This window comes from Scophthalmus maximus, chromosome 3 (genome assembly GCF_022379125.1).
Source record: "Scophthalmus maximus strain ysfricsl-2021 chromosome 3, ASM2237912v1, whole genome shotgun sequence".
NCBI classification, from domain to species: Eukaryota; Metazoa; Chordata; class Actinopteri; order Pleuronectiformes; family Scophthalmidae; genus Scophthalmus; species Scophthalmus maximus.
In genome coordinates this window covers 16,596,536-16,610,705 of record NC_061517.1, presented here as the reverse complement: position 1 = coordinate 16,610,705, position 14,170 = coordinate 16,596,536, and the positions used below count along the sequence as shown (strand labels likewise).

At 44.2% G+C, this 14,170-nt stretch overlaps 2 protein-coding genes across 2 annotated transcripts; one reads left to right on the top strand and one right to left on the bottom strand.

The window, feature by feature from the left end:
* rprd1b (regulation of nuclear pre-mRNA domain containing 1B) lies at positions 1-6,467 on the top strand. Its single transcript, XM_035645601.2, has 7 exons — positions 1-701; positions 1,677-1,806; positions 2,088-2,221; positions 2,995-3,113; positions 3,350-3,476; positions 3,952-4,127; positions 4,422-6,467. Exons 1-7 carry the CDS (start codon positions 551-553, stop codon positions 4,569-4,571), a joined length of 987 nt encoding a protein of 328 aa, XP_035501494.1. The 5' UTR covers positions 1-550; the 3' UTR covers positions 4,572-6,467.
* Positions 6,468-7,179: 712 nt separating this feature from the next.
* LOC118317082 (protein-glutamine gamma-glutamyltransferase 2-like) lies at positions 7,180-14,038 on the bottom strand. The gene is made up of 15 exons (XM_035645532.2): positions 13,674-14,038; positions 13,104-13,289; positions 12,707-12,940; positions 12,457-12,575; positions 12,205-12,333; positions 11,333-11,501; positions 11,103-11,235; positions 10,883-10,986; positions 10,234-10,322; positions 9,819-9,969; positions 9,548-9,636; positions 8,624-8,807; positions 8,229-8,389; positions 7,949-8,085; positions 7,180-7,716 (listed from the first exon to the last, which is right to left on the bottom strand). The coding sequence occupies exons 1-15, from the start codon at positions 13,681-13,683 to the stop codon at positions 7,569-7,571; spliced, it is 2,043 nt and encodes a 680-aa protein (XP_035501425.2). The 5' UTR covers positions 13,684-14,038; the 3' UTR covers positions 7,180-7,568.
* Between the last annotated feature and the right edge of the window lie 132 nt (positions 14,039-14,170).

Below are 14,170 nucleotides of genomic sequence, written 5' to 3'. Positions count from 1 at the left end.
ACGCACATGTCGAGGTGAAAGTGCAAGGCTGCCATTTTTTTTCCCCCCCCGACGCAACCTCCCTGACTAGTTGGACGAGCGGAGACGAACCGCGAGTTTCGGCGTGTTACTTTGGGCCACTTTCTGTCTCCGTCGTCGGCGCGCCGAGGACCCCCGGAGGAGGGAACCTACACACGCTCGGCGCATTCGGACTCGGACCGGGGCGCAGGCCGCGCGCCGGTGTGCGGACGGCTGCTTAGCACGGCGGGCTAACGCTAGCCGCGGCTGTAAACAAACTCCACGCACGGCGGCGAAACAGCGCGCGTCCCGCTCTCCGCGGGCCCAAAGTTCCTCCGGGGGACGGTGCGCACGTCGGGCGGCGGGACGCGGCTTCGGCGCTGCGCGTCCGGATGTGTTGCACACAACTCGGGTTTTGATGACGGTGCGAGTTCCTCCAAAGCGGCTCGGGGCTCAGGCGCTGTAGAGCGGGGGGTCGGAGGTCTGCCGGCTCGCAGGCGGCGGCGAGGAAGAGGAGGAGGGGGGGGGGGGAGACGAACGCACCAGACGCGGCATGGCGTCCTTCTCCGAGTCGGCCCTGGAGAAGAAGCTGACGGAGCTGAGCAGCTCGCAGCAGAGCGTCCAGACCCTGTCGCTGTGGATCATCCACCACCGCAAACACTCGGGCCTCATCGTCAAAGTGTGGCACAGGGAGCTGAAGAAAGGTGAGGCCGCGGGGCGTCGGTGGGAGAGACTGTACAGATTCATCAGATCACAAACTCGCTCTCTGATCCAACACAAAAAGTTCAGCCATCGATGTGCCAAGGCCTTTCTTGTCCCAGGCCGCGCTGTTTGTCTTTGTGCGCAAACATATTCCCAATGTCCAGCTGCTGCATTTAGGTATTATGTGTCAAAAGTTAGAGGGGGGGGGGGGGGGGGTTGAGTTAATTCCCAGTGAGAGGGAGAGAGGACCCCCATGTCCCCCAAGGATAACACCATAAAGTGCAGGGCTCCTTTCCACCTCATGCGGACACATCTATTCCTCATCAAAATACAGTTTACTGAATATCGTCAGCAATGGAATGGACAGTAATGAAATACACAGACAAGTCACTTGCATACATACATACTTACTTTTACAAGTTTCACAGTTTGTGATCTGTACAGTGGCAATTTGTTCCAGTGGCTTGTTCCACGCAATCTAAAGGAGCCACTGGCTGAATGTGAAGTCCACGTCCTCCAGCCCCGTGAACGAGGATGAACTCACGTCTGTTATGATGTCATTGCGTGTTGAAGTTGCTAATTTTGTCTGACCATTAGTCCAAAAATTAAAAGGTTCAGTTTACAAAGATGTGAAATTGAAAGAATAATTTGAAATCCTGATATTTGAGAGGCATTTTCTTTATCTACACTTTTCTCACATTTCATAAACCAAACAAGCAACTGACAAAATGGTCAGCAGACGAATTGATCATAACAATAACTATTTGTTGCAATGATAAATGCTTTGGGTATGTACTAAACTAGCCCCTGACGTCAACTTGTATGTTTAAGAAAAATTCAGTGAGTAAATCTCACTGTGTTGCAAAATAATTTGAATGTATCGAACCGTCTTGTATTGATGACGCACTGTAAGAATTTCCCTTGTAACATCCTTAAACATGATGATTTAAATAAGCCACTTTTCACTTGTTGTCCAGCCAAAAGCAGCAGGAAGCTGACTTTCCTGTATCTGGCCAATGACGTCATCCAGAACAGCAAGAAAAAAGGACCCGAGTTCACCAAAGACTTCGAGACTGTCCTCGTCGACGCCTGCTCCCACGTCGCCAGGTAGACACGGATTCGATCAACGTACTGTATGCTCTCAGACAGTAATGGGCTTCGTAGAAATCCACCTCTTCAGCTGGAATTAGTTGTATTTTTGTTCCCTGTTTTTAATGTTTATGTATAAAACATAAATTAGCCAGTCATCTGGAGAAAGAGAAGAGTAAAAAAAAACTTCTTTATGGAGTCAGTTTATAGATATGTTATCATTCTGAATGCGATAAGTTAATTTGTATATATATATAATATATTCTGCTGAACTGTGCTGATCCTTCACATCCCTGCAGGGAAGCAGACGATGGCTGTAAAAAGCCCATGGAGAGACTGCTGAACATCTGGAGGGAGAGGGCCCTCTACAGAGCCGACTTCATTCAGCAGCTCAAACTGGCCATCGAGGACTCGAACAGCCCAAGACCCTCAGGTTAGACCCCTGTCTCATTGTTATACCTATAATTATACCATAATATCCTCATGGTTGAATGCACTTATTGTAAGTCTCTTTGGACAAAAGCGTCAGCTAAACGAATGTAATGTCATGTAATCTATACATAAAAATAAACAGTATTATTATTATAATTATTATAAGGAGTGAATGATGCCACAGAATTTGTTTTTGAGTGCACACCAAGTAAAACCAGGTCCAGGATCACTGATATTTATACCAATACTTTTTATTATTAAAAGCAGCTAATGTAATATTTTGGGAAGAGAAGTTAGCATTATATAATTCATTTTTAATGTTTTGTTATTGAGTGAATTTTCTGAGGTAATAAAGTGATCACTGCAAACTTGCACGTCAGCGGGAAAAGTGTCTCCTTGTTTTCAAAACCTGATCCAACACAAGATGGATCAGTATTGTTTTTGTTCACCCTGTTGATGAGGAGATGATAGGTACTTTTTTTTTGTATTTTAAAGGTTACTATAATGACCATATCACACTTTAGAGTGGGAGATCTTTGACGATACGTTTTCCCTTTTGTCCGAGCTGGCAATGACTTTGGATTAATACATTTAAACGTAACTGAATGTGACCTTACTATTTTATAATAACTTCACCTCTAACCTGTAACCCTAGAATAAATGTTACATTAAAACGTCATTAAATAGTTTTTGGCATGTTTGGCATATGTAGGATTAACTACATCAGTTGGTGGTATCTTTTTCTCTTCTGCACTTCTAAACTTGCCACTGCAGAGGAGAAGAAGCCGGTGAAACGAAGCTACCAGAAGATCCAGGAAGAGGAAGATGATGAGGATGACGACTACAGAAGCCATAACTCCCCTCGAAATGCAGATTCCACCGCAACTCAGCTGGTGAGGAGGCCAACATTTTTCTCGATTGACACAAGATGCAAAAAAACCCCAAACCCTCAGTTAATGTTAGAAAGTTTCTTTTTACTAATTTCTCCTCTCTCTTATTCTCCAACTACACCTTGTTTTCTTTGTCACATTGTCTCTCCGCCTCTGATAATGTTTTTCTCCTCCTCCTTCATTCTTATGAACTTTCTCCCTCCCGTTCCCTGTAAAAACACTCTGACACACACTTTCAGACGGAGGAGCTGGTGAAGGCCCTGCAAGACCTGGAGAATGCTGCCTCAGGCGACGCAGCTGTTCGTCAGAAGATCGCCTCGCTGCCGCAGGAAGTCCAGGATGTTTCCCTGCTGGAGAAGATCACTGGTTAGACCTGATCACAAATGACTTTTCTTTGTGTACTTTTTATTGATATCTTTTCAGCATAGATTTGTAAGTGTTCTTATTTGTCCACATTATTTAAATGTGATTTAAAATTATATCAATTTGTTATATTAAAAATCCCTCACATAACTTTATTATTCCTCAATTTCTGTATCATTGTGGGACTGTCTGAATTTTCCAGGGTTTGTGTCAGATGGGTTAAACATAAGAAGAGATTACATTTTATAAAAATTTAAAATTAGAATAAAATCTCTATATATACATTATAAAGTGAAAATGTCGACCAGTGCAGGACAAAATATATAATACTAAACAAAAGAAAAATAAGCTGTTTGGACAAATGTTCAATTGTAAAAAAAGATTCAAAAAAGAGTTTAGAAGGTCTAAAAAGAAATAAAGAAAAAAAAACTTTCTTCATTATCTGTGACTTAAACAATCTTTTCTGGGCCCATTCCAGACAAGGAGGCTGCAGACAAGCTGTCGAAGACGGTGGACGAAGCCTGTTTGCTGCTGGCGGAGTACAACGGCCGACTGGCTGCGGAGCTGGAGGACCGGAGGCAGCTGGCCCGCATGCTGACTGAATACATCGGTAGCCAGAGGGATGCGCTCATGGAGAGAGAGAAGAAATTAGAGGTTTGGCAACACACACACACACACACACACACACACACACACACACACACACACACACACACACACACACACACACACACACAAACATACAAACATACCAGCACACTGCACACAGGATTCATTCATTTATAATTTAATACAAACTTCTCACTTAAGCTGCAGTGGCGGGAAAAACATCATTGTGACCCAGATGTTATTCACAAATGTCTGAGAGCTGTAGTTAGAAAAACATTGTCCTGATAACTTGTAGCTCACATGTTACCATGCTGCCTCGTGCTGGATTGTCCACTGCAGGACTACAAGCAGAAACTGGCGAGGGTGACCCATGTGAGGAAGGAGCTCAAGTCCCACATCCAGAGTCTCCCGGACCTCTCGCTCCTCCCCAACGTGACCGGGGGTCTGGCTCCGCTCCCGTCGGCCGGAGACCTCTTCTCCACCGACTGACGCGCCTTTGCCCAGACGAAATACCCCGATGCTCCTCCCCAGCCAAAACCCAGCCCCACGTTCGAGTCGCAAAAAAAATACTCCCAGCTGCGTCCCCGGCCGGAGGACGCGTGGTCAACCCTCCCGCGGCAGAGTAGCCAGCCCACCCGCTGACTCCAAAATTTGCATGACAGGAGGGAGAAGGGGACGTCAGAAGGACGATTTGGTGAAATCAAATAGCTCTGCAGAGGAGAACAGAGACTCTGACAGCCTGGATCTGCCCCGTTCCTGCTCAATCAACTAGGATTCCACTCCACCAGCCTGGAAGTTTGTTTCCTGTTTGTTTTTATGTTATTGTTTTTTTTTAATGCTGGAGATGTCACTGATGTGGGAGGAGGGGAGGGGCGAAGAAGCAAAGCTTCAACAGACATAAATATTGATTGTCAGGGCATATGTGTCTTTCTGTGTGCTACATTTTGGATTCGGTGAGAAAGGTTGTGATTACACTGTGAATAGGATGCACCGTTCATTAGTTTGTTTGTTTGGTTTGCTTTCAGTTAAAGGCTTTTTATTGACACATAGTCGGGTAGGTGGTTTGGATGAGTGTACAATTAGAGAAGATACCAAATTGGGTTCAGTGTACGATGGATTTTGGATATTTCATGATTGTTCTCGTGGACAGTTGTTACACAACACACTCATTATCCGGATCACTTCACGGAGTGACAGTTTAAAATCAATATAAGCTTTGGTTTTCATGCCAAGTGTTTTTTTTTTTCCTCATTTACAAACTGAAAGTGTGCAAAAAGTACCCACTTGTTTTCAGATGCTCCAAAAGGGACGAGGCTAATTATGTTCGTGTGTGTACCAGGCGAGTTTTGTGATACAAATACTGGAAGTTTGAAGAAACAGATCAGTTTGCTTTCTTAAAAAAACAACTTTGGTCTTGGTTGGTCTTTGTTTTAATGAAAGCATTTATGAAATGCTAAAATAAATTAAAAAAAATAGGAAGTGTCAAAGATCATTTAGTTTTAGAGTGAGTAGGGGCGGGGAATCTGGAAAGAAAGAAATGTGAAGATAACAAGGTCAGACCAGGACAATTTCTACACAGTTACATTCGTCATCAGAAATGATCTTGAACTATCATCTTCATTCTGGAATATTTCAGAAAATAGTTCATGATTCACAAAATTTAAATAATAAATGATAATCGATACATATTGCTTGGCCATAGTGTGTGAAGATGAAATATTATACTAAACAGTGGCAGCATCAGATCCACCCCTGGAGTGTTTTTATTAAAAATTGACAAACGACTGTATGAATCTCATGATTTGGACTTGAAGCTGAGGGAGGGTGAGTGACTTATTGCCAGTGTTATATTTGGTACCAGATTGTGAGGATTCTTTAATCTGGTTTTGTCAAAACCAAACATTTTCGGTATTCTGTTGTTGTTTTTCAGTTTGTCTGTTTACAAAAAGAAATAATAATTTTCTGGAGAAGTTTTATGATAAAATGTGATGAAGTTTTTACCAAGACAAAGCACTCATTTTGTAAAAGGTTCAGAAGCCGATCGCACCTGCTGCCGCCCCCGACGGGAGTGTTTTCTAAAGATAGTGGAGATTAGAGTAGCTTACTGCTGAAGCAATTGGAGAAAATACATTTTTCTGAACTCCCGGATCGATTGGAGTCTCCTGCCTGTCTGAATATAAAATTACAAAAAGTGTTCAATTCGAAAACTGTACGCCCGGAAGGATTTCAGCGAGGTTTCCAGCCAGGGTGTGCTTCACTGTTGATATTCGTCCGGTCTCAGCAGAATCATACTGTACTTCCACAACTTCAGCGGTGAGCGTAGGGTTTTTCTGTAATGAAAGTGCTTCAGTGGATGCCAATAAACTGGAACCATGTGAACATTTACTACATGTGTACTTTACATGAAGTCCATATAAGGTATGTTCACAGAATTCCAACACAAAAAACGCCACAATGTTAAATGTGATGCCTGTAGAATTTGTTACATAAAAAAGTGCATGAACTCATTCCTTTTTACTTTTATGTACAGTATACAACTCTGAGTGTCAGGTCATTATATCACTCTGTTAACCATGGAGTGGGAACTCTTACTGTTAGGGTTCTGTGATGCTATAAATGATATTTGAAAATTGGAAAGTAACCTGCATTTGATTGCAGCCCACAACTTCCAGCGGAAATACTGAAGTTGTGTTTTTTTTACCGATAGATACTTAGTCACCAACGTCAAAATATTTCCAACTGCTGCATTAGTGAAAATGAATGACGGTTGGCCGAGCCTGGGGCCTTTTAATTGCAAAAGCATGATGACTTCATCTAATAATAGCCCACCTCCATTACAGCATGTGATCTGTACATGATAAACTATCTGCTGTGTAAACTATGCCAGCATCATTACTTGAAACTGTACATTAGACTACTATTAGTGGCCATCATTAACATCAGTAGTATCATAAAATTATTCAAATATAATTCAGTCGCATCATGGAAGTCTGCAAATGAGCAGACTCAATGGGCTCAACAGTCCTGGGGATGGTTACATGAGACATCCACTCTGAAACTAGACCAGACCCACATGACGATGAATAACACAGAGCCATGATTTTCTAATTGTATTTATTTGGCAAAGTAGATTGTTTTTTCCCTTCATCATCATCATCATCATCAAAAAATAGGGTGATGAAGTGCTGCTCCCTTAAAAAAATACTCTAAATCACAAGCTAGACAAGGTTTACTGTGACCTTTAAATGTATCCATATCAAAGATAGTCATTCATTCAAGTGAAACAAATGTGCAAGCTATTTATTCCATAGAAGCCTACAACTGTGGCAAGTGAATGTCGATAATTGTGCTTAATTACTGGAGAAAAAAAAGTTGAGGCAAATTAGAAAAGTGAAAAGCTTCAGGCCCCCGGCTATTCTGCCACTGCAGTGCATTTAAACAACAACATTTTAAAAAGCCGTGACTGTGTTCACACTGTGTCCTGGCTCAGCCCTTCACGACAACGAACATGGAGCTCTTGATGTTCTTCAGTTTCACGCAATCGAAGTTCACCACTAGCATGTGGAAGCCAGCGCTGCTGGGAGTGAACACCACGCGGGCTCTGGCTTCCTGTCTCTGGCCCACAGCTCCAATCCTGCAAGAACAGTGAGCATAGTGTTTTTAAAGCAATCAGAGGTGAGGTGGGTCTGTTTAGTGCGGATATCTATTATTGTGCACACAGCACAAGAAGAAGAAGAGCATCTTTTACAGAAATAGGAATCACTGTGTGACAGGCAGCTGCATGGACGTGTTCACTGGGACTCTGGGTGCATTTGGGCTTTTTGTAGCCAATGTGCTCATAACGCCTATGGATGGAGTTGACGTACTTGGCTGTAACGGGTTTGCCGTCGGTGAGGCCGATGCCCTCCAAGGTGAAGCTGCAGTCCTGCAGTGTCTCCGGTAAAGGGTTCAACAAGGTGAGCTCTGCTGCCACCGGCCGGTTCACTGTGGCTTCTCCCAACAGCTGCACAGACAGGTTACTCACTTGTAACTTCAGTTCTGTCCACGGTTTTAAATAGTCACTGAGTACAAGTTATCGATTCATTCATTGTGGGTGTTTCGAAAGGAGCAGTTTTATTGCTTGTGAATACACCCGCCCATCCAAACCTTGATCTCTATGTCTGGCTCGTCCAGCACGATGGTCTTCTCCGCCTTGTGGTAGTCCAGGGCCTGCTTGTCCATGGTAAAGGCTGTGAGCTGGATCAGCCTGTCGGAGGTGATCACCGATCCATAAAGGTCATACTGCAGTCTGAGGGGCAGGCGCCATTCTGGAAAAGAAACCCCTCGTATATTTCATACACGTTCAAAAGATCATTGCAACAATCTCAACGCACTTCGGTTTGAACCAACAAACATTTTGTGAGGAAGGTGTACACCCTACGTTTCCAATTGATTCATCAGGCCTGGTTCACCTTCTATTTGCATTTGCTGACGATGAGGTGATAACTTTTTGTGAGAACATTAAATGCACAGGTCTGATTATGTGGAGTGTCAGAGCAAACCTTCTCCAGGGGTCAACTCCACTTTGTCCGAAGCAAACGCGCAGCTGTCTCCCAGTTTTCCGCTGTAGCCGACGGCTTTGGCGGAGAACAGGACGGTGCAGGATTTTGTCTTCATGTGGTTGTTGGTGAGGACAGCGTAGACCTCGAAGTCCGAGCCCACCGCCATGTTGTCAGAAAACTTGATCTTGAAGTCCATTCATTTGATGGAACACACAACAATAACGATACATGAAAATTCATTTTGCATAGCGACACTTTACAAGCAGGTAGTTGTAATTTTTCTGTCTTTTAGATTCAGTCTTTTGCAAAATCGTACCAATGTAATTAGATCTGTATCGTCTTAACAGCCTAAAGCAGTCACGGTCCAATTAATTGCAAGGCTTATGCAGCCAATAAAAGATTAATTTGGCTTCTATCTTACACCCGCATATCCACATGTTTAACAAAAGCGGACACTTTCATCTTTGGTGTAAACAAATTACAAAATGTACAGTGGTTCACACTAGGCTGCATTTTTTGACAACCACGTGGTGAAGAGGTGTCACACCCATAACGATTCTTTTCGACGTGTGACCGTTGTTCCTCTTTGTTCTGCCACTTTACAAGTGTTTGCATTGTTAGTGAAACTGTTTCCTTGTACATGGTATAATGTATTTAATTTTTTCAATTGTTTTCCATTTGTTTTGTTTCAACCACTTAAACTACAAAACTAGTTTCTTTCAGACATGTACCGAAGTCTGGACATTGTCCCGAACGAGTGGTTGTACATGTACGGGAGAATGCAGATGTTCTTCATATGTAAACGGACCCAATTTTCCAGACATTTTCCAGCGTTCATGTCTGAAAACAGCTAATGTGTCCTCTGTGCAACCCCAACTCGCAGCAAACCTCCAGTTCATCAGTGAACCATAAAAAAAGGAATACCTTAAGTTTGAGGCCTGGCTGTTCTCCTCGCTGCTGTAGCTTGTTGTGGTGCTGGGCCTTCCCATACACCTGCCTCTCCTCCTTTGAGCCTGAAAACACCAGGATTACAGGTAAACTCAAGCTTAAGCTCAAGCTCAAGTACACAAAGCTCATTCAAAGCATTTAGCTTGGACACACGCAGATTTCATGCGATTCCTTTATTTTGGGGCTTCGGCGATCATCTGTGCAGTGTGATATGTGTGTCTGTGAACATGTAACCCGGCTGCAGCACCTTCTGGATACTTGTAATGGTGCGTGATGTCGTGTCTCTGGTCCAAGCCCACGGCTTTGGTGCTGATGAATCGTCCAACAAAATTAGTCGAAGTGAACTTGATGACCTCTCCGTTTGACTTCTGCACCATGTCCACGACATCTGCATTAACCTGTCTCCACCCATGGTATGAGAAAAATGAGCTAGCACAACACACAGAGATATCTTTATACACACACACACACACACACACACACACTCTCTCTCTCTCAAGAGCCTCTACTTGGTCGGTTTACTGGGATCAGTTCTTGGCAGAAATTAAAAACCTCTTTTTAAAGACCCTGACGATTACAATAGTCCTAAGCAAAATACAAACTATTCATATTTCGTGTGTGCTTCTCTTTAAAAAGTGTTACAGTAAAAGGTTTGGGCTCACCTCAGCAAAGATAAAGGGAGTGTCGTACTTCTTGGTCAGCTCTCCTTCCTTGATGGCCCTCAGTGGGGCCGGCCCGCAACAGAACACACCTTGAAAGTCAGACATAAACACAGCGTAAGAGCACACCAAGCATTCAAGCAGTAAAAAATAGTCGAACCGAAGACCAAATGCTTAGTATTTTTGCTGTGGCTTGTGTCATTTTCGAGTCTTGACGGCATGTTTTGAAGACGAAACATGGGGAGCAACCGTTTGACGGTTGCCAATCACAAGTGCTTCTTCACATTTATATGACTTGGATCATATAAGGTCAGCCGCTGGCACTTGTAACGCCGTGCTGCTCAAAGAACCAAATTTGGTATGTGAGGCGAGTAACACAGCTTCAGAGAGGTTACATGCGTGCGGCAGTAAAAATAAAACTCCAGATGAGCCACGCGGACTCACCGAGCACAAGTTGTCACAAGTTGTCACAAGTTGTCACAAGTTGTCACATGCCGCATATCCCACAATCATACACTTAACCTATGACTTTGGCCACAAACTGAAACCAACCACCATGGGTAAATACAGTGGTGGCGTGCAACATCATATGATGCATCTTTTTTTGTGTGTTGCTTTTTTTTTTTAAAAGGATAGTTGTAGTTTTCATCACCATCGCTGGTTTCCTGCGGGGTCGGGTCGCTGGTTTGCCACCCATCGTACTCCGACCCCAAGTCTGGACGAGTCATCCAGCTGTCCACCCAGACATGGAAATTCCTGGAAACCAAGCGCAACAATGTGGCCGTTTCTGCTTCACGTGGAACAATATGCGTCGAAAGAGACAGATGCGTTTTGTGCATGTGCAACTGCCTTACCCACGGCCGTACACTCACCATATCGAATCCCCCTCGGAAATCGGTTCGCCTACTTCATTGTACAGCTTCTCTATCACCAGGTTGCCGTCAGAGTCGTGAGCGGATCCAAAGTTAGTAACCACTCGACACGGGATGCCCAGGGCTCGGGACACTGAGGGAGGAAGGAGGGCAAGAGATTGTCATCACATAATATATAACACGTGGTATGGATTCGATCCGATTCCTTAGACTCTCGTGCACGCTCCGACCTGTGCACCCCACAGCGGCAAAGACCCAACACTGGCCGTAGCAGACAGGGCCACTGTCTGCCCACTGGTGCAAAATGTCACCACTGCCGATCCACGCTCCTGGATGAACCCCGTCCGAGATCTTTCCCCAGTTTCCCACCAGCACACCACTGTCGTTGTTACTGTTGATCTGTGGACAAGGACGGAGTTAAAACAGGCAAGAGAAGCACCATCAACCAGAACTGATGCGAGCGACAGAGGTGAGTGCAAACGACTGAGAGGGAGTCGCGTGTACAATCCTGGACATTTTGCCATTTGTCGATTTTGTCATTTTTGCCAATTTCTTTATTTCTGTATAGCGTGTGTGTACATTTTAAATCTATAAATACAAGGTTTGCTTTAATAAACTCTAAGTGTTCAGCTGATTTTTCCTTACATTTTTGACAGCAACACTGGCTTATTGGGGTCAGACAAAGTCAGACCTCAGTTCCACCTCAGGCCCCCAAAGTGTGGATAGGAATATTCCCAGATAACATGCTTCAAGATCTCTTGCTCCTCAGATCAACTAGACATGGTTATCAGCACTGTTTGGTGCCTGGTGCTGATCCATTCTATGCTTGACAGCTTCTGAATCATGAAACCCAGTAGATATAGTTTTGGAGTTCTCATTTGCCACATGCTTGGAATCTTAAAAACTCCTTTTATTTCCTGTTGCCTTGTATTACAAAGGTCTCCAGGGGAGAAGGCACAGTTTCAAAAGGAGAGTGAGGCGCGCTTGCCCCTGAAAGAGAGTTCTCTGGTGCGCCATAGTCTCAGTTTAAATAAGAGCTGTTCACGGGCTGGTCAAAGACACCCACGGGGTCTAAGCTCTTACCAAAAGCCTGGACACCTACCATGGCACTCAGCACCCTGGTCACATAGATGGGGTTTCTCCTGGCGGAGCAGTCCTTGTCAGCGTCAGACACAAACTTGGGATTTTCATCCAGGATCTTCAGGCAGATATCCAGTATTCCTGCTTCGAACTGCGAGGGATGGATACTAGTTACTATCAGGTGGAGATGTGTGTGGGGATTGTTAGAGATTATACACTTCCCGGTGGACATTTTGACAGAACTTTAGATTGAAATGTTTGACATGTTGTGGACCTGTCCGAAGTTCCAGGCCATCCCTTTGATGCGTTTGTGTGTTCCCCTGTAGATCTGCCCGTGCTGCGCCAAGACATACTCCTGCCTCTTGGTCTCACTGGGCATGTAAACAGCATCGCCTGTGGACCAGTGCAGGCAAGACGGCAGCACGCTCAGACCAGTGTATGATACATGCACATCGCAAATCTAACAGTGTTGCTGCAGGAGCAATAGAACAAAATATAAAACACAAATAACTTCATGGACTCACTGGGGCACCAAGGATTAAAAAGCAGGGTGAACTGTCCTAAACTGGTCTTCTTCCCTTCCTGGTCCAGAGTCAGAGAGTAAACTCCGATGGGACTATTGGGGGAGGAATTGATAGACACAGACACTGTGTATCCAGAGGGATCATTGGTAGCGGATGCGCTCCATTCAGTGTCCACTGTGGAGTCACGGAGACCGAAGGACACCTTAGTGCCCGACTCTTCCCTGGGCAACGGACCTAAAAAGACATAAACGAAATAAAGTCCAGATGGAAGACACACAAATCCTTGCGCATACACTGCCATTGCTCCCACGCATGCATACACACTCCCTTCCAAATATTTATATATATATATATATATATATATATCTAATAAATGCAAGAGAGACGAGAGGCTCACCAGTTTCAACCATGAGTGTGAAGGTTGTTTCACCCAGTTTGAATTCTTTGCCGCAGGGTTTCAGGTGTAGAACGATGATGAAGGGCTTTCCCCTCCGGACAATCAAGCGCTCCTCTCCATTTAGCTCCGTATGATGGCTGCTGCTGTTGTGCTTGATGTTCAGATCACATCGCTCAATGTCGAAGTCTGTGTGCGGAGATAGAAGAAAGACAAAACACTTGCCCCTTTAATCACAGAAACTCGTCTGTGACAATGTGAGAAAGAATGACTTGAGGAAATCATCCTGTCATTGAAATGCCTTCACGGATGATAAATCAAAAGAAATCATCAAGACGTTCCCCCAAACCTTTAGTGTTACTGTGTTCTTAACATAAGATATTCAATGTCATCCACCATTCCCGCTCGTCACATTTCACACACGACTCTCAATCTGATACTTAATACAAATCCTCTGACCCTGTGAAGTAACACGGAGAAAACGGCAATCGGCAGTTTTACACAATCCGCTAAAAACATGCAAACTACTACAATATGGGACAGAAATACTGTATTTTTTTCCCCCCTCATTACCTTGACCCATGTCTGCAGCAGAGTTCTTCCGTCTTGGCTCCTGTGATGAAAGTGACACTTCAGCTGCGGCCTGGTCCTGTTGCTTGATCAGTCTGCAGTGCAACAGACCCTCAGGGGTATTTGTAGCTTGTGAAACCGGAGTGGGGACGCCCCCATCGGTCTGGTCCTCACATCCCTGATTCTGTTTTTAGTCAGGGCGGGCAAAGCGACTTACAACACTCCTCCCTCTTTACTCTTCTTCTATTCCACTGTGGCCCTCAGGGCTGCTGTGAACGAATGCTGCTGACAAACCTCCGAACCCATGTGATGTGTTACAGGAACAGTTCCTTATTCAGCAACTGAACTGTAATGTTTATCTCTGATGAATGTATTTTCTGTTAAATTATCTTACAATATAACATAACACAACCACTAACAGATCAGATGCTTTACAGCAACATTTCCCTTACAAATGTAAAAATGAAACAAGCAACGTTTTTTCCCCCCATAAATAATTT